The sequence below is a fragment of the Rhipicephalus microplus genome, chromosome 8 (genome assembly GCF_043290135.1).
Source record: "Rhipicephalus microplus isolate Deutch F79 chromosome 8, USDA_Rmic, whole genome shotgun sequence".
NCBI classification, from domain to species: domain Eukaryota; kingdom Metazoa; phylum Arthropoda; class Arachnida; order Ixodida; family Ixodidae; genus Rhipicephalus; species Rhipicephalus microplus.
In genome coordinates, this window is record NC_134707.1 from 48,663,934 (window position 1) to 48,684,327 (window position 20,394).

Here is a 20,394-nt window from a genome sequence, read left to right on the forward strand (position 1 = left end):
AATCAAAACACGGAAATTCAGTGTTCTCCCGACTGACTAGCATATAGTTTTTTTTATTGATCACACTGCCATAGGCTTACGGCAGTGTGACCCTGATCAATCACACCGACACTTAACGGATTCCCTCTGATGAACGCAGTTGACAAGGTTAGTGATGTCGTCGTGCTATAACCTCAACAAACGCTATCGTTTGATGAACATTTTTAAGGAGGGATGATGTTGATCAAGACATCGAATTTATGCAATTGAAAATGGAGTTTTCTTCAGAATAAAATAAAATATCTTGCCTTTAGGAGTCCGATGTCATATACAATATCTAACTGGTTTTCAAATGTTCGATGCACCATCACCTTCTCTGCTGGCACTGGAGTACCGCCATAATCCATTGTAGATTCGAACCATACAAAGACTCTTTGAGGATGTCGTCGTCTGAAAGTGAATTACATCTTTGAATAGAATTACCACCACGAGAGCATCACCTGCACTACTTTCTAACAGAACGCCATGTGTGTTTAGAGAATTTTATTCTCACGGAGAGTGAACATCAATTACAATCCAACAGAACATCACAACAGAACACAACATCAGTAAACACACCAAAAGTTGTTACAGAAAGATATGTTTACATATGTACACGGAACACAACATACACAGATACACAAGAATTGTTACAAAAACATGTCTACCTACGCACAATACATGGTAAACGAACAACACACAAATGTAATGTAAAGATCAATATGTGAGGTATTTACATTGTATTTACAAGGTATTTGTGCGAGTACTAAAGAAAAATTAACCTACCGAAACCAGGCAGGCCTGAAAACAAGCTTTACGCATCTCTCGCAGACGAACACAAAAGGGCAGGACCACTGTCGAAAGAATTCCTCCTCACCCAGAAACAAGTGCTCCTCCGACAAAACAGATAGTATTTCTTTGTACAGTCGCTCCAAAATCGGGAAGAGAGCACGGTGGCAACGACCTGCTGCAACAACCTCACAGCGATTACGCCGAAGCCAGTAGGGACCAGCAACAATGAGAAGGGAGGTGAAGCGGCCTTGAGAACAATGTCGTGAAGAAACAAAGCGGTTTACTCCGAGGCCACGAAATCCTGCATGTACAGCCCTCCAGAAAAAACGAGCAATGACGCATTGTCTTAAAACATGCTGATTTGTTTCCCGTGGGGAGCAGATCAGACGTGATGACTGGACAATTCTCCGCTTTTGAGGCGGTCAAGGGTAGGAATAACGCCCCAGCCCAGCCGCCACATGAACTTCCGGAGGTGGCCAGGTAGAACTGATGCCGTCACCGTGCTCCAAGACACAGGACTAGAGTGGGTGTGACGTGCCGGAGGAACTAATAGGAGCAAAAAAGCGACTGTTGTGTCAATGATGGGATTGTCTAACACATCTACCTCAGGGCAAGTCGACTGAATAAGACAAAAAAATGCGATAGCTGTTGCATAAAACAGAGAAAGTACTACTGATTGTGAGCCCCGATTAAGGTGCACATTAGGCATGACAAAACATGGCTTATGCGTCTACACAGAAATCAGTATAACGCTAATAAGAAGCGTGTCTTTACAGAGGTAGTTGATCACTTATTGTGGGTTGTTTCAGGAAAAGCAACAAATTAAAAAAAAAATCAGCAGTTCCCACCTACCGGGAAATTGACGTTATGCGAAGCATGTGGAGGGAAGGTGACCGTGTTACAATTTTTTATTAAGCGACACGTCATGAAATGGCACTGAATATATGTAAAAATGTTGAACGCACAGACATATGTTGAAGAGTTGCTGATGTTTATACAACCAGTTGCTTGCACTTGCACAACGATGCAAACATTGAACATGTGTATTAGCAACACCAAAACCTGATATAAAGCGCTAATGTTCGCGAGGATGCTGGCTCTCGACACTGAAAATTAAATCGACTTCAGCGCATGGCAACTAACCGCAATTGACGTTAACCTGACGTGACAGCTGTATCAAACGAGTACATATGTAATGTTTATAAAATTGCGTAGGCAGCATTGTAACCCCTATTGACGTTTCATAAAGATTGGCTTTTATTTGAAAAGTAGTTCTGAGACGTCGCGTAGCTCTGCGGTAAGATGCTTGACTTGCACGCAGAATACTTGGGTTCGATTCCAGCTAGGACCCTGCCTTTATTCTTTGCATTCGTCGGGTCGACCCTACTGATGTCGGGTATTTGTTAACGCTCGCGCGTTTAAATTGCCCTTGTCTGTTCTCGTCGTCCTTGGGCATACATACTAAGTTCTGATCCCCTGTGGCACATACCCGCATAGCAGCGGCTGATACCAGCCCTTGGGTATGTGCCACTGTCTGACGGAAAGTGATTGACGACGTACGCGATGAGATTGTGACATTATTTATGTTCTGACTAAAGCATGGTGCTTGTCAAATCATCTTACCCTTCCATGCTAAGTTTGGTTCACGCCAAGTTGTCACAGATGTCCCGTTAATTAGGGAGGTGATCACCGGGCTAATTCCAAGAGCCGAAGTATCGGCCCCCCGAACCGCACCACGAAAGCGTGGACAATTTAGAATTGGTCCTTATTGGCGTGCCAGCAGACGCCGGCTGTGGCCCAAAGAACAAGTCAGAGCCGATAGTTGTTAAACAAACAAATTATATTCTCAATAATGGCAGATCGAAAACAATACACAAAAATGCACACTCCACAATAGTTGCATACAATGTCACCAATCAAACCAATCATACAACGTACTACACAGTACAATCAGCCACACTCAAAACAACGGACACAGACAACAATTCACACTACAATGCAGTCGCATGCATTTAACAACCAAGACACTTAAAGACTAAAGAGATAGAAAACCTATTCAGTCCAAAGTCCTTGGAACAAAAGTATGGATGATACTCTTCCGAGAATCACTCACTCAAAGTCCAGCGTTGTTGTCGTTCCTCGCCCTCGAAGTTTCTCTTTCAGGAAACCTCGCGTCTTCAATTGGCCACTCTCCAAGCTTCAAACTTCTTCGCCCCAACACGTCGGCTTCACACACGCAGCTGTTGCCACGCGTCTTCGCTCGATAGCGGTAAACACACTCTCTTGCCTGTAGCTCGAGCCTTCACCCCTCAGGTGGAAATCCTCTTCATCTCCTGCTTCGTCCCTACGGACAAAACCTTCGCCGACTACACGGCGGAATCCCTGCGCCCTCTGGCGCAATCTTCCGTCTTCTCCCGCTCTCTCGTCTCGGCCGCTCGATTAAATACCTTCCGCGCCACATTCTAGAAAGTTCTCGTCATTTCGTCGGCGCGATACGCAGCGAGGGCTCGGGAGAGGCGCGAGACTGTACGGGGGCCGTCCCTGACAGATGAGTCAACCGGGCATACACGCCCCGTTCCTTCTGGAAAAATCGAGTGCTTGCTCGGCCGCCGTTGTGGGGTGAGGAGGTTTGTCGGCGAAGCCACGCTTCTGCGGGGAGAGCGCGCGCCCGGGGAGCCTTGGATGTTTGTTTTCTTTTTTTTTTCTTTTGACCTCGCGGCGTTTCTCCCGCCCGTTGTCGCAAGAATTTGGCGGCGCGCCCATTTTTAGCGCTTGTTCTGTGACACAAGTTAAGGGGGTGCCCACGAGAGCACCCAAACGTAAGCGGCTAGATAGATAGATAGATAGATAGATAGATAGATAGATAGATAGATAGATAGATAGATAGATAGATAGATAGATAGATAGATAGATAGATAGATAGATAGATAGATAGATAGATAGATAGATAGATAGATAGATAGATAGATAGATAGATAGATAGATAGATAAGCTCACAGTCGCCGAAGTTCGCTAAAAAATGCTTCGCATTTAATACCGAAGGTGAGTGCCTAGAAATTGATATGTCAGAGTTTGTGCGGGAAATTGCTCTCCTTGTACGAGGCGCAACAGTAAGCGCAAGGCTATAGCCGGAAACGTATTGATACCGAAGAGAAAGCAAAAACTTCCTGGGAACGCTGCTGTCCTAACACCGCACGAAAACCAACTCGGTACTACCGGACCAAAAGAAAGAACGCAAGGCAGACTGCAATGACATCACGATGCGTAAAGGCGGCTGGTCCATGTGAGACAGGTACCAAATGCGACCGCAGAACAGTCTGCGCAAAGTACCTCCGCTCAAGAAGCGCAATGTTGAAATCCACAACTTTTGCAATTTATTGTTTTACTTCATCGAGGGCGTTTGACCAAACGAAGTTACAAACGCCGAAGTGGTTGTATAGAATTCCTGAAATACGAAGAGACGCAGCCAGCTAAAAAAGAGATGTGGAGCCAAGTCTGGAGTTTGGATAGCTGATGAACAAATACCGGGATTCAGGGAGGTTCAGCGCGGCACCTGAAGTGTCATCATATTGAAAGAATAAACGCAGGCTATGCGAAAGACTATATTCATCTGAAAGGTACAGGGTTATCTCGTCAGCAAAAGCTGTGACTTTCACGTTACTGCTGTCCGCAACTACAAGACAACGGACATGCGAAACCACTTGTAGAGCACACAAAAATGGCCCAAGGCTGAGGACAAATAGAACAGGAGACAATCGCATCCCTGACGGACCCCACGTGTAATAGCAAAGGCAGCACTCTCCCAACCGCTGAAGCTGGGAAAGCCTCCATTCGATTTGGCATTATACCGGCCTATAGCACTAGCAAGCTGCGTTGGCAAGGTGATGAAGAGGGGTCTGCTTACACGCATGGAATGGTACCTGGAACATTATAACATCTATCTTGATGCTATGGCTGGTTTTCGACAAGGTCGGTCCTCAGTTGATAGCGTTATTGACTTAGTGACCTCTGTACAGCATCAGAAAGCTCAGATGCGGCTATCAGTAGCTCTGTTCTTAGACGTGAAGGGTGCCTATGACAACTTGATCCACGAGGCTGTTCTCAATGCTCTTGAAGCAGCCGAACTTGGAGGTCGTGTCTTTCAATGGGTAAGAAGCTACCTCACAAAGAGATCCATGTTCGTTTTAACTGAAGATGGCTCTACGAATAAGTATTTCACAAATCGTGGGGTGCCACAAGACGGTGTTTTGTGTCCAACTCTTTTCAAGCTGGTTGTCGTGGGGTTCACCGAAATGCTGCCACAGATGGCTTATATATCTCTCTACGCTGACGATATCTGCATTTAGGCGTCCGGCGTGACACGGCCTCAAGTGCGCGCAAGAATACAGAAAGCGGCAACAATGACATCGACATACCTTCGCCAGCAAGGTTTGACTATCGCCACAGAAAAATGTGCAGTGGTGGCGTTTACACGCAAACCGATGTCTTTCTAATCATTGTGCATCGATGGCAGATCAATCCCTTATAAGAGTGCTCATAGATTCTTAGGTGTCATCGTAGATCGGGACCTAACCTGGAGCCCGCATGTCACATACCTGAAGAAAAAGCTCATTGGCATTGAGATTGTATTCAAGTTCGTCAGCAGAAAATCATGGGGCCTATCCGTGCACTCCATGTTGCAGCTTTACACAGCCCTCTTTCTCGGAACTCTCCGGTACAGCCTTCCTGTCCTGTCCAACACGTGCAAGACTAACGTCTGTGCACTGCAAAGCGTACAAGCCCAAGCACTTCGGACATGCCTTGGCCTTTCAAGATGCTCATCGACAGTTTCAACTATTGTTATTGCACAAGAGCAACCGGTCACAACGCATATCAATATCGAGACGCTCAGAGCGCATATTCGGCATTTATCACGGCTACCGTCACATCATTTAGCGTGTTTGACAGCTCGGAGGCCCCATTTTTCGTACTGTGGTATCGTGACAGAACATCAGGACATACTACCGCCTGGCTTCAAACCTGCGATGCATCCAGCAACTGCGCCATGGAGTCTTCGTCGACCTGACATGCGCTTATCAGTTCCTGGAATCTTTAGGAAGGCACGCATGTCAACGCTAGCCCTGAAGCAATTGACTTTGCGTCTGTTGGACGAAAGGTACTTGACCGCATACATGTTTACACCGATGGCTCCACCAATTCTAACTGCTCTACAGAAGCAGTGGTTGTTGCATCTGAAAATGTGTTGCTTCAGTACAAGTTTTCTCACAACACGACGTCGACAGCAGCAGAGCTCGCAGCACTTCAAGGTGCAGTAAAGTACATTATTCGGCAACAGCCTAACCAATGGGTCATCTTTTGTGACTCCAGGTCAGCCTTACAGTCACTACGGTTTGTTATGCAGCACGGGTTACATGAACAATCACTATATCAGATAAGGCACGACTACCACGAAGCGCTCAAGGAAGGTCACGATATTGTAATCCAGTGGTTGCCGAGTCATTGCGGAATCGTCGCAATGAGCGCGCGGATGAAGCTGCTCGATCGTCTCATGACCAAGACCAGCGCACACCCATAGCACTCTTGAGAACGGACGCTGCAAGGCTACTACAATCACTTGAATTCAACATCTGCGCCTGCGAGGAAACACTTGAGCACATTCTATGTCATTGCCCAACATACCAGACCGAACGACGTATTATGGAAGCCAAGCTCTGTCAGCTGGATTCACGGCCGCTTACAGAGGGGAAGATCCTGGGACCTTGGCCGACGGCTTCCCATACGCGCAAAGCCACGAAAGCCCTCTTTTACTTTTTAAGGAACACCAGACTTCACGACCACTTGTGAAAGAGCTGTGCGAGACCGTGCTGTGTAGTCTCGAGCTGACTATTCATGCTTCTCTTTCTTACTCCTCTTCTTTTCTATCTCTTTCCTTTGTATTATTCTCCCTTTCTCCCACTTCAAGTGTAGCGTAGCCAACCGAGCCAAGCTTAGTTAACCTCCCTGCCTTTCCTCTCTATTTATACATATATATATATCTCTCCCAACCGTTTTGAACTAGTGTGCTTTTTATACCGGAGTAGGTATGTCTAATTAATTCTACAAAAGTACATAGGAAAACCAAAGACAGTGAGCACTTTAAAGATATATGTGTGCTCTAGTCGCTCAAATGCTTTCTCTTAGTCTAAAGACACAAGGAGACCAGGCGCAGATCGCGACATAGTTCAAGCTATGATATTCCGGGTGGTAAAGGACAAGCTGTGTATTTCTCGAACAGGCATAGATGAAGCCTGGTGATGACCCACCAGGGTGTTCAACAGAGCCTTCAAACGTTGAACGATCACCGTCGCGAATATCTTTTAGTCAACGTTATGAAGCGTGATAGGTCTCCAATCTTCAGGATTAACAGAAGAAGCATTACCTTTTGGAATAAGCACAATGCGTCCATCTCGAAAACTTGATGGAAAGATACCATCCTCGAAACATCACCGGATAACCGCGGTTAAAGCAGTATCAAGGCTCATTCCAAAATAAGTTAAATTCAACTGGAAAACCGTCTGTCAAAGGGGCTGTTCCCCATTTCATAGATTGTAGTGCTGCCTTTACCTCTTTGACTGATGGAGGGACGCGCAGAGAATGAGCAGCTTGTTAAGTAACCCAAGTCAAACCTTTAAGCATAGGCGGTATTATATCCCAGCTTGTATGTATGGTTGAACATGACATATCTTCAAAATGCGCCAGAAAAAGAGATTGATCACGCGTTGGCAGTGGCTGAGTAGGTGGTGTCTTTGTCGTCGTAAAAACAGGTTATTGTGACTGCCCAAAACACGATTGCCTCGCATAGCGTAGGACGTCAGGTTGGGCTCAAGGATTGTGCCTACAACGCCACGCAGCCGACGCCAAAGACGATGTTGCAATCCAACGCTGGAAACGTTCACGTAATTCATGTTGCCAAGCTCACATCAGGGGAGACGGCGTTTTGGCGCACAAGGCGACGCGTAACTTCGCTGCAGTATCAGCCAGCTCCTTAAAAACGCGACGACAAAGTGAACGCCCGTCAATGGAGCAGCGCAGGTGCCACTGCGTTTTAAGTGCATCCCAATCAAATTAATCAGACGCTGTGAGTGACACCCGTGTAGCACGGGACGAATTTGACTGAGAGCACGCGTCCTGAAGGACGCGAACATCAAGACGCCATGGTTTCTCCCACAAAGAAAATGGAATTTTCAATTCTAAGAGAATCGGACGACGGTCAAAAGTGTACACAGGCGAAAGTGGGATGGCCGGAACACGTAGGTCGGAGACAAACGTCGCTAAAGCATTTCGAAATATAAGCCCGGTGGAGTCTACTGGATGATGGTCTGCGGCGCCATGTCCAAACAAAAGTATTTCAGTGCATGACATTATGCGTATCCATCAATAAAAAATGCTGGACTACGCTTCGCAGCTCACATGAATTCCAAGCAGCCCACCCCAGCCAGGACCTTGTACATCGCAGCGCGTATTTAGCACACAGCTAAAGTTTCTAAATAAAATTACGTGACGACCGTCTAGAAAAAAACATCCAAATATCGAAAAAAATTATTAGACGGCTCGGCTTCTGCAGGCGCATGGACATATACTATCCTCATTCGAAATGAAAAGTTGGTTCTAGAGTATTAATTCTACCGTTGCCGTCATAAACAACGTGGTGACCTCTCAATAAAGCCCGAATAAATAAAATGATGCGTACTCGCGTAAAACGAGTTGTAGCAAAAGAGAAATTGCAATGTAAGGTAAAGTTTTGTTTAAAAGCCCTTACGTCGGATAGTGAAGAGAAATTAGTTTTTTGCAGGCACAAAAAATCACAATTGGGAGCACAGGCTACACTAATCCACCTCGGCCTGCTTTACCGGACTGCGAAAACCTTTTACGTTGAAGGAAGTAGTATTCAATGTGGTAAGCATCGAAAACAATCGAGGCAAATTCGGGCACTGAACTCACAGTTCTGACATATGCGGGAGCGAGTGCCCCGCAAGCAGCTCAATAACTTCTTACGACCGAGTGATCCACCGAAAGCGTGGGGCTTCCGGGGCCACATCGAAGTCCGCAGGGGCTTCTGTCTCTGCTGGGGGACTCCGAGTCGCTGCTGGATATTCGGTGGCGCTTGGTGCCGAGGATCTTGAGCGAAGATGGCACAAATTCGTCTAAACTGTCCCGGCTGGTCTCGCTTGGTGTGCTGTCGATGTCTATCTGCAGGGCCATGTTACTAGTGCTGCTCGAGTGCTCGTTGACGGAAACATCGTGACCTTGGGACAAAGTTTCTTCAATAATAGAAGGACTGAGAGAAGACTGGGTTGTTTTGGGGTGAGTATGAGATATCCCGTCATCTACTGCGGCGCTTTCGCCGAAAGACGCCTCCTCTGGCGAGGGCTCGACCTGTAGTTCTCTGGAAATCACCACAGGTCGCGGGCCGCTGGATGGATCATTAACACCTTGAGGGGCCGCCTGGTCTGGGCTTGGTGGAGACACCGCGGGCGTTTGGTGTGGCGTCTAGTGTGACGTTTTGATGCGCCCAACATCGTCCTCACAAATATCCGGGCCTTGCGTCAATGATACGACGTCTTTGTTCTTGTCTGGTCGAAGCGGCGTTTAATTCTTGGAGGCCGCTTAGGAATACTACGGCCTGATAATGCAGGCGACGGTGGCATGTGGGTCGCCACAACGGTGACACGGCAGCGAGCAGCCCTTTCCGTCGTTGCCATATATGCCGCACCTTCGACAAAACGGAGCTGTGCAGTTCATGCGGAAGTGCCCACTGACTCCACGTCGACGGCACACTCGTCGAATCCTATTATAGTCACAGCTCACTCAATGGCCTGTGACCTTGAGCTAGTTGGGCACCAGCGTTGATGTCTTCAGTTCCATCCGGACGAATCACGTCCCAGTGGTGACGGTTGGACGCGACCAAATGAGTCCGCTACTGATGTGCAGCACCTTCCTGTGGGGAGACAATGCTTGCGCGAAGACCTCGCAGGGGACGCGGCATGGCAGGAACAGAACGGCGACTTGAGTGACTTGGGGTCCCAAGGGTACGACAGCAACGTGCTCTCCTCTCATGATGAGGTGGGACGCGTCGACAATTTGAAGCATGCGGCTTCAATGTTAACGGTGACCTGGTAATTTTGGCCCCCAAAGTGCTGTACACAGTAGACCTCTTCGATTCCTACTATTGGAAACGTCGCGTCAACGACGTCTTCCGGACTAGTCCCCTCGAGCACGACTACGTCGAAGGTTTCACGACTCACATCAATTCAGATGTCGAGGATGATTACCAACCTTATCAGCCCTTTGACGTTCTCTAATAGTCATAGGTCGCCCGCTCTCATGCTTCTCTACCAAATCCAGTCCTATGGTTGCTTTGATATTGTGATCTCCGCGAGCTTCACAATGTCGTCTGCCCCTTTAAGCTTAGCGGAGATGAGTGCTTTTGTCGATCGTGTAGATTTTTTAAGAGGCACTGATTTTCTTTGCCGTCCAAATGAGTAGTGCTGTTTTTCAATTATACACGTGCGTCAATCATGAAGCCGGGAAATCGGCAAATAGGAAATTTTTAAGGTACATTTCAATTATTATTGAACCCTTTCCTATCCATTGCTTTTAAACCTCCCTCTTAACACGCATTGTGTAGGTCGTATATCTTTTTTTTTCTTTATTGCCTTCTTGACTACAGGTCAAGCTATAATGACAATCACTATCACACGTGTTTCATGCGTGAAAACACGTCAAACAAAGATATTACATTTTCATTACAGTCTGTAGTCTTATACACATCTCGCACTTTTATAACAGCTTCCACGAAACACTCATTAACGGATAGAACTCTCACATCACAGTGTCTGTACGATAGCATACTACGCCAAATCGAATGAAGACCAAGTACAAATATAACATCCAAATTTTGCACAGAACTATCACAAGGCAAAAAACGAATTCCATATGAAGTAAGAGGTAAATCTTTTTTTAAAGTCCTCTATAAAATGTCCCAAAAGAAAATAGCGTTCTTACAATCAATAAACACATGTTCAATGGTCTCAGGTTTGTTACACAGGAAACAGCTGCTTCCCCATGGTACATACATCCCTCTCTCTTTAAGCCACGTTTTTACTGGCAAGGTTCCCGTATGAAGTTTAAAAAAGAAGGTTTTCACATTGGGTGGTATACACACGTTTTTCAGTCGCTTTAGTACGTCATGACCATATGATTTTTCATACCTTGAACGGTACAGGGGTACAGGAAAAACATTCTGTATTAGGTCTTTCATAAGGCGCTTTCTTTTCACATTAGTTAGGTAATCTATCGAAAACCTCGCCCTTAAGAAACGATATGAGAACACAACTTCGCGCAAGAACGGTGACAAGGTGTGTCGTTCTCGCCTGTCTGAAGATAGAAGTCAGGCATGTGATGTAACAGCCTTGTTTTAAATAAAGAACGTAAAAAAGTCTCTCTGGTCTCTAATAAGCAGGAAACGTGGTATTACTTGGTTAAGAAACAAATGGCACAGAGACAGCCCTCCTTGCTTAACTCGCCGAAACAAGTTCGTTCTAGATGTTCTCTCCCACGTAGAGCTCCAGATGAACGTGGCGAATATCCTGTGGACTTTGTGAATGGTTTTACGCTTACAACTAAGTACTTGCAAAAGGTACATAATTGTAGCAGCCAGAAACACGTTGCATACAGCTGACCGAGAGAAAATTGATAAGCCACGACCGCCCAAACCTTCGGCAGTCGCGCGCAGTTCTTCAGCCATTTCAAGCCAAAATGCTTCACCGTCTTGATACCTGTTCAATGGTACCCTAAGGTAACGACTAGGCGTCGTGAGCCACTGAATGTTTCCAAAAGAACTGGGCGTAAGGTCCCAATTACCATGCCATAAACCAATGCTTTTTTCTTTGTTCATTAAACTTCCACTCGTGTCACAAAACCTTTGAGTGATATTTAATATTGAATTGACACTCTCTCTATCAACTGCAAAAAAGGCAATATCGTCGGCGTATGCCAAAACACGCACTTCACATGACTGCAACCTGAAACGATTAATCCCTGCATGGTGAATCACTTTCTGACACAATGGTTCCAAAAATAGAGCGAAGAGCGAAGGAATTAAAGGACACCCCTGGCGCACGGAGGAAAGTACTTGTATGCGCTGTGAGAGTTCTGTAATTACATTTAAATTTGTGGTTGAATTTTTATATGCCAATTTAATACCTTTACATATGATCGCACCAAGACCAAGGTACTCAGCGAGCATGAAGAGTATATTGTGTGGAACCATGTCGAAAGCCTTGGCTAGATCAATTTGCAACATAGCTACTTTTAGAAGCGCAGCGTCACAATACTCCAAAATGCTCCTGGCAACATGAATATTCGTGAATATGCTCCTACGCTTGATGCCGCAAGTCTGATGTGACCCGACCAACTTGTATATAACTCCTTGCAACCTCCTAGCCAAAAATTTCATAAACACGTTATAATCTACGTTTTTTAGCGTGATTGGCCTGTATCCTGTCACTTTGCGTAAAACATGTTGCTCTTTCCCTTTAGGAATCAGCATGGTGTGTGCTCGATTAAACGATGGAGGCAGAGCTCCGCGATCTAAAGACTCTGAAAGAACATCATGCAATGCGGCGGCCATATCCTCCTTGATCGCCTTGTAAAAGGCGGCATTAATGCCATCTGGACCAGGTGATTTGCCCATGCCGAGATCATCGACAGCCTTCTCAATTTCCCCTATACTAATAGACGTTTCCAATAAATTTGTGTCCTCAGCAATAAGTGTCGGCATTTCTATCAAGAACTCATCTAAAAAAACCCGGCTCCTTTGGTTCGCGATAAGCAAACAAGTCCTGATAATAGTTTTCATAAGCTTTCATAATATCTTTGTGTTCTTTCGATATTTTACCATTCCATTCTATCTCTAGTATGTCGTGAGCTCGAGCATATGCCTTTTCATCTGACAAGGCTCGCTTTGTCGGGGCTTCACCCATGAGGTATCTCTCAGCTCTTGCTCGTATAATTGCGCCTTTATATTTATCTTCTTCAAGACATTCAATTTTGTTTTTGACAACCTGCAAATGATGTGTGAATAAGCCCGGGTTTTCTGCTTCAATATTCACCAAATCATTTAGCTCTGCCCGCAGCTCACGTTCCTGTTTTCGAGCTTGATACTGCATGTAGCAACCACACTCTATTGCATTCATTTTTATCTTTTGCTTAAATAATTCCCATCTTTCCGTGGCACTCCTTTCTGCGTTTTTGAAAAAATTCTCGATTTACTTCTTTGTCTTACTTACAAACCCTTCGTGCGTAATTATCTTAGTACTCAGTTTCCATGTTTCCTATACAACCTTCTTTTTGCACTTTCTACCTATCTCAAACAAAACTAAGCAATGATCACTGAAGAAAACAGCATAAACGTCATAGTTCTGACATAATTAAAGGTACTATCTCAGAACAAACATATGCTCGATCTAGTCGTGCGTGACTCGAACCTTAAAAATGTGTGAAGTGCTGCCGACTGCCACCCATCGCAAACAGAGCTACGTCATGTAAAAAGTACTTATTAAGGCTGTCTCTAAGCAAACCAACGCTTTCATCACCTAATTTAGCAGTATACGTGCAATCTTCTTGGGTCAAAACACAATTGAAGTCACTTAACAGAATCACACATTTCTGACATTCAAAGCACGCTTGCATTTCCCGAAAAAACAAACATCGGTCTCTCGAATTTGTAGGTGCGCATACACAGATAACTCTAAATTTAGTGTTTCCGTAACAAAAGTCACACAAAACAAAACGCCCATGTAGGCAACTTTTGACCTCTTCCACTACAATACCAAGAGAGTTCTTGACAAAAATAATATATCCGGCTGATGCTCCCACTGCATAGCTCACACACGCATTGTACCGCAATGAAAATTCTGCTGCCAAACTATCAGTCACTCTTAGTACAAACTTTAGTCTTCTGGACCGCGAGCAAGTCAAGGTCTTTTTCTTGCATCAAGCGTTTCAACTGGTACTGTTTGCGACGCGTTCCTAGACCACGTCCATTCAGCGTACCAATGCGTAAAGGCGCAGTCATACTAGCCATGTTGATGACAAAGATGAAAACTACAATTCTGCGCTTACCGTTTCTCGTATACCGTGCAGTGGGAAAACCGGGGTCTAACGCGTCTAGATCGTGTCCGCGAACCGGCGACGATGACGCCGACCGGGTTTCGAGGGCATATTTTTTACTCTTAGCGCCTGTGACGCGATGCCACAGACGCTCCGGGCGTTTCAGGTTGCGTTCTGTGCTCTCCACTCGGTAACGCTTGCCGCGTCCCGTGGTCGCTTCCGGAGACTTTGTGCTGGCTTCTGGCGTAGCGATCTCGCCACTGGTACCCATATCTTCCTCCATCGATTCTTGAATGTCCCGCTGGCCGCCTGTTGCGGCCAACTCCTCGGATTCTTTCGTTGAGTCTTTGCCATCTTGCGTTGTCGCGTGGGCTGTCTCTTCTCCAGTTGCCTGAACCGTGGCGTCGGGTCCCACGGCGTTGCTGCCAGGGGCCACCTTTTCAGCCTCTTCAGCGTCCATTAAATTATCTTGGGCGTCGTCTGTTGGCAGCACGGTCTTCGTAACTCTGGCATAACTCCTGACGCAATTTTGACTTTCATGACCAAACGCTTTGCATACACCACAGCGGGGACTCTGGCAGTCTCGTCGTATATGTCCTTGCATGTGACACCTTAGGCAAAGCGGTGCCCGACCCGGGGCCACAAGAAGGACGGTGCCCCCTCCAATCCTAAAAAGGTGCGGCAAGTCTTCTAGCACACCGCCTTCCTTCAGTTTCAGTCGCACCATCCTCGTCGTCGATATCGCGTGTTCAAAGCCCGCGACGGTCCAGTTGTCGTTGGAAACCTCCAGAACTTCACCAAACTCACCTAACGCTTGTCGAATGCTCTCATTCGAGACCGCAAAGTCAACCCACTGGATTTTCACGGTTACATCGTGTTGGATAGGGTCGATGATAGCACAGAAGCCACCCTTGACTCGGAGTCCACCTGTTTTCAGTAATGCATCTTTGTCATCCTTGCTTCGCATCTTCACCAGCCAGATGTGATTCATCTGGAAGGCTCCAATGCCAGTGATCGCCTTGATGAGTCCCACTTCTTCCAACGGGGCCCGAAAGTGTTCCAACCGGTATGGTCTTTTTTCCAAATCCCCGTGCAGAAACACACACTTTTCCATACTGTCACCCGACGGCAATGTAGGCAACAAAAACAGGTAATCCGATGGTGCAGAAGGGAACCTAACACCGCGGCCAGCAGCGGCCGCCGAAGCACCTCGCATGGAGCGAGCCATCACACGTCCGTCTCCCACCGAAGCCGAACGCGGAGTGCTGTGTAGGTCGTATATCTCTACCATAAAGCATCCTTTACAAAAAGTTTAGTGCTTTCGCCATGTATTATATTATTTCATCTAAAATTATGGGGCATCAGAATTTTGAAAAGTTTCTTATATATTTAAATCTACAAAGAAGTTTTTGCTGATTACATTACTATCCACTGCGTACAAGATATCTGCTGAGGCAGTCGTGTAACCAGGAATTCAAACAATCATGCCGAATCGAGCACAGGCTATTCGACAATAGAGCAGTTCACACTATGAATCAGTTGTTGTGGAAACACGCCCATTTACATAGCCTTCAAAAAAACTGTTTATTTTGCCGACATTAAGATGGGAGCCACGCATTTTTCAAAGCATAGCAATACTATCAGCCCTACAACACACTCTGATATTCATAGGTCTCCCTTAGCTTCTGCCGAAACGTCAGCAAAATACAAAGTCATAGCTTTGCCGTAAACGCGAAGCAATGAACGTGACAGCGACCAATTGGAAGGTCATGCACAGAATTGAAAGCAGATCGAAATCGACGAACGAAACGTACTTATAAATACAAATGCACGCGAATAAACGTCTCAGTTGTTACTTCACTGTGTCTGAAAAGCGCGCGCTTTTCGCAAACGGAGACTGCTATGATTGCAGTCACCTTCCTGCGCATGGCAACTACAATAGAATTATTCCAGGTAAAGCCTGAGGTCAGCCGAGACGTACGATCCTCCCCGAAAGATAAGGGTGTGGGAGGGAGCGTACGCACTCACCTCCCACGCATATGTTGCCCCACCTCTAAGCGGGGCAAAGTACGCGTGGGGGGTCAGTGCGCGCGCTACCGCGCAATGTGGCCACGAGCGCTGGTACCGCGGTCTTGCTGGCAATGCTGAAAACACGATAACCCCCCCCCCCCCGAGTCACGTCAGTAGAGCTAAGTGGTAGAGATATAAAAACTAGTCATTCGAACTTTGAAAGGACATGCTCCTCTGTGTCTCAGTAGTTGACGCCTCGCACTCTCGACGCAGGGGCCCCACGTTTGATTCCGTGCTCCACAGACATTTGCCAAATTTTTTTCTTTCTTTCGTTTACATATATATATATATATATATATATATATATAATATATATATATATATATATATATATATATATATATATATATATATATATATATATATATATATATATATATATATATATATATATAATTATGCGCTAGCTGAGGGCTAAACAACGCCGCAGTGTGGCGACCATGCCTACAATCGGCCACGACTGCGGCATAGCTTGGTAACCTGTACACGAAATGACTCCGGTAGGCGAAATTCAATGGTGTTTGTTTTCGTGACTGCTTTTCGCAGATCTCGGTTCAGCTGCAAATGGGTACCCAGGTGTGGAAATATTCCGAATAGTTGGCCCTGCCTACTGAGCTGAAGTTGACTATGCCACTACGGACACTGCACTTTGCTTGCCCTTTTTCCAGTAATGGCTCAAGGGGACGACATTACCTAAATAATGAGTCAACCTCAGCCGTGCTGTGAGCTTGCTTTGAATAATGCGTTACTCTGCAGGGGTTTGCGGAAATTGAAATTATGTGGTATTCAGGCTTTCTCGCTCAATATAACACTGCGTAAAATTTTCCGAGCTGTGGTTCTCGCCGGCAGGACAACTTTGGTGGGGTCGCAGACAAATTTTAGAGCGCTGGCCTTGTTGCTGGGGTAGTTTGAAAAGTTGGTATATATGTACAACTACACTGAAAAGATTATATGATCCAAATTGTAAAATATCCAGTGTTGTTCAATATGGTGTTGCTATACTAGGGCATGACTTCATTTGGCAATGATGGAAAAGCAAAGGGGCTGAGCTTCAGCGCATTTATTCCTACGCGAAGTAGTCCGGTTTGGCACGCATCACGTACCACAATGAAAAGTGACTCAGCGAAAAAAGCCTTGCATTGTGAAGTAGACGTCACTTGCCGTTTAAGGTACTGAGAAATGGCGCAACATTCTCCCGAGTGTGGAAATGCAAAGTGCAAACACAAAAACAGAAATCACTGTAAATATCTTGCTAATGTGTGCTGCGTAGTGTCTAAAGTGCTACACGTAGGTAATGACGACATGTTTCTGGTACCGCACGTAGAGAGAATCGACTTGTTTGTAGAACTGTGTTCAATACTTGTAGAATACACTGGACTGTAAACATTCGACAGAACTCTGTCTGGTTGGGTATGAAACTAGGAGATGATTTGAACTCCAACCAAAAGTTTTGATGAAACCCGACGTTTCGGAACCGACTTGGTTCCTTCCTCAGGGCTATGTAGCAGCGTCGTCTTCAAAGAACTCACTGGGTGGGTAACGACCTGTCTCTCTCTCATTTTGCCGTGGAGCACAGTCCGTGTGAATACACTGGCGGAAGGGTTTCAAGAGAGCGGTTGATATTGTGGGCTGTTTTCTGTATGTGCCACGACTCGAGTAACAACCTTCTCCTCCAAATCGGCTCGCTTTCAAGGATGGCCGTCGCTTCGAAATTTATTTTGTGATCCAACGTCTCAGCATGTTCCGCGACTGCGCTGTGCTCTTTGTAGAACTTCCGCACATCGTTGGCATGTTGTTTCAGTAGTTCCGGTAGGTTTTTCGTCTCGCCGATATACGACGAGGGGCACTTGGCACACGGAATTTCGTAAACGACACCGGGGCTTCTGTTCATCGTTGACCGGTCTTTCGGGTGGGAGAGGAGGCGGCCGAGGTTACACGAAGGCACGTGCGTGAGGCGAACCCCTTCCTTCCTGATGATCCGTGCAAACAAAAAAAATAACTTCCGAAGCGACGGCCATCCTTGAAAGCGAACCGAACAGGAGGAGAAGGTTGTTACTCGAAGTGTGGCAGCTTAGGCTAGTTGGTATGGCATGACGATAGTTATAGAGCGAGAGCAAAACGACGACACAGAGACAAGAAGCACACGAAGGACTCGAGCGCTCGTGTCCTTTGTGTTCTGGTCTCTGTGTCTTCGTTTTGTTCTCGCGCAATAACTATTGTTACTCGAGTTGTGGCACATACAGAGGAAAGCCGACAATATCAAGCACTCTCTTGGAACCCTTCCCCCAGTGTATACATACGGGCTGCGCTCCACGGGAAAATGAGAGAGAGACAGGAGGGGGGGTGTCGATAGCCACCCCGCGAGTACTTTTAAGACGAAGCGGCTACGTAGCCTCCACAGTCACCCCTGAGGAAAAAACCAAGTCGGTTCCGAAACGTCGGGTTTATAACTTTTGGTTGGACTCTATATCATTTCTCAGGATACACTTGATTTTGCTCTGTATACTTCATTGCCAAAAACCTTTGTACGGCCCCGCCATGGTGGTCTAGTGGCTAAGGTACTCGGCTGCTGACCAGCAGGTCACGGGATCAAATCCCGGCTGTGGTGTCTGCATTTCCGATTGAGGCGGAAATGCGGTGTGCCCGTGTGCTCAGATATGGGTGCACATTAAAGAACCCCAGGTGGTCAAAATTTCCGGAGCCCTCCACTACGGCGTCTCTCATAATCATATGGTGGTTTTGGGACGTTAAACCCCACATATCAATCAATTATTCAAAGAAACTTTGTACGTGAGTGCACCAATTTTCAAGGTAGAAAAAGTCGTTAGTATTATAGGGCAAAAATTTTTATTGCCTCATACTCGTCGCTTCACACCACCCGTACGTCTATGCCCGGAAACGAAACCAGCTGCGGCCTCTGCTGTTGACGCTGTCTGAACAATCACGTGATGACAGAGTGGTGGTGTTGAACCGTCCGCTCGCCCGTGCCCCAACATATTCAGCATTGGCGTGAAGACGCAGTGGCCCACACGGCAACGCTCGTTCGCTAGACGTCTCGTTGCACAAGTCGCGTTAATGCGATGGCAGCCAAGTGGTTCTTGGCCACAGGCTTTCACCGAACGCACTTTGGAACTTACAAAGTGTCCTTAACTTATTTCACACTCACATTTAATCAGCCTATTCTTGCAGAGTCAAACAGCACTTGATATATTGCACAACTTTGTACATTACAGTCATTTCAACCCCTTCGCCTCTGCTCCTATCACAATAAACTTTTTACATCAAAAAGGGTGTAAAAATGGTGCTTTACGAGAAAGCACCCTTTGCAACACCCTTTACCACCCATAAATGGTCGATTGAAAATAAAGCACCCCTTTGTTTGGGTGCTTGCCTCGATAGCACCCTAAAATAGGCTCTAAGGTTGGCCTTGTGTCTGAGAAGGGTATAGGTGATGATTCATCAGATGGAATATGCAGCATAAGAAGAACAAATAATTATAATATTTGAGATTTTACGTTTGAAAAACCTCGATATTATTATCAGGGTTGTCGTAGTGGAAAGCTCCAGACATTTTGAGCATTTGGTGTTCTTTATTGAGCGCTGATATCGCACAATGCACAGGCTTCTACCTTTTCGCCTCCATCTTCATTCTAAAGCCACGGCCGGCGTCGAACCCGCGACCTTCAGATTGGCGGCCGAGCAGCGTAGCTACTGCACGAATATGTGGACCTTGAGTAAAATGACAGCCTAACTAACTTAGAATGTGTGAGGGTGCTCTCGGAATACAGCAGAATGCCAGTAGAAGCGAATCGCGTTTCATCTATAATGGCAGTTAACTGTAATACATGTTGCGAAAGCTTTCCTTAGCGTTGGTTATAAGCTACATGTTTGCTATGAATTATATACAGGAACATAATGTTCGCCCTAGTATGGGTGTGTGTGCGTGAGCCTGCGCATGTGTTTGTGTGTAAGCGCGATTGTGTGTACACCCGTGCATGTGTGCGTGCGCGTGTATGTGCGAGTCCGTGCTCGTGTTAAGCGTGCCTGTGCACATTTGTACGCCCATGCAAGCGTGCGTTTACGGTCGCGTGTGTGTGTGGCCGTATGCGTGTATACGTGTACACGTGTGCGCCTGTGAATAAGTATGCGTGTTTATCAGCCCGTGCACCCTCGAAGTTCGTGTGTGTGTGTGTGTGTGTGTGCGAGGGGCACTGCTACTTAGTGTATAAGGTCCCACACCTGTTCAGACTGGGAGTCTATATGGAAGGTGGCTTAAGAAATGGCGGTGGTCAACGCACTGTACACGGACTATTCAGTACATGGAAAACAGCTGCACATTCTCGTACCTCATCGTTGCTTACC

The 20,394-nt window shown here is 46.3% G+C and overlaps 1 protein-coding gene and 1 long non-coding RNA gene across 2 annotated transcripts in view; one reads left to right on the top strand and one right to left on the bottom strand.

Annotated features, from left to right (window-relative positions):
* The window catches only part of LOC142769008 (uncharacterized), a 346,562-nt gene that overhangs the window by 151,676 nt on the left and 174,492 nt on the right, over positions 1–20,394 (top strand). The window lies entirely within an intron of this gene.
* The window catches only part of LOC142768502 (clotting factor G beta subunit-like), a 42,737-nt gene that overhangs the window by 10,024 nt on the left and 12,319 nt on the right, over positions 1–20,394 (bottom strand). The window contains exon 3 of the mRNA XM_075870497.1: positions 288–429. Within this exon, the coding sequence (XP_075726612.1) occupies positions 288–386 (99 nt within the window). The 5' untranslated portion in view covers positions 387–429. The remainder of the gene's footprint in view (positions 1–287; positions 430–20,394) is intronic.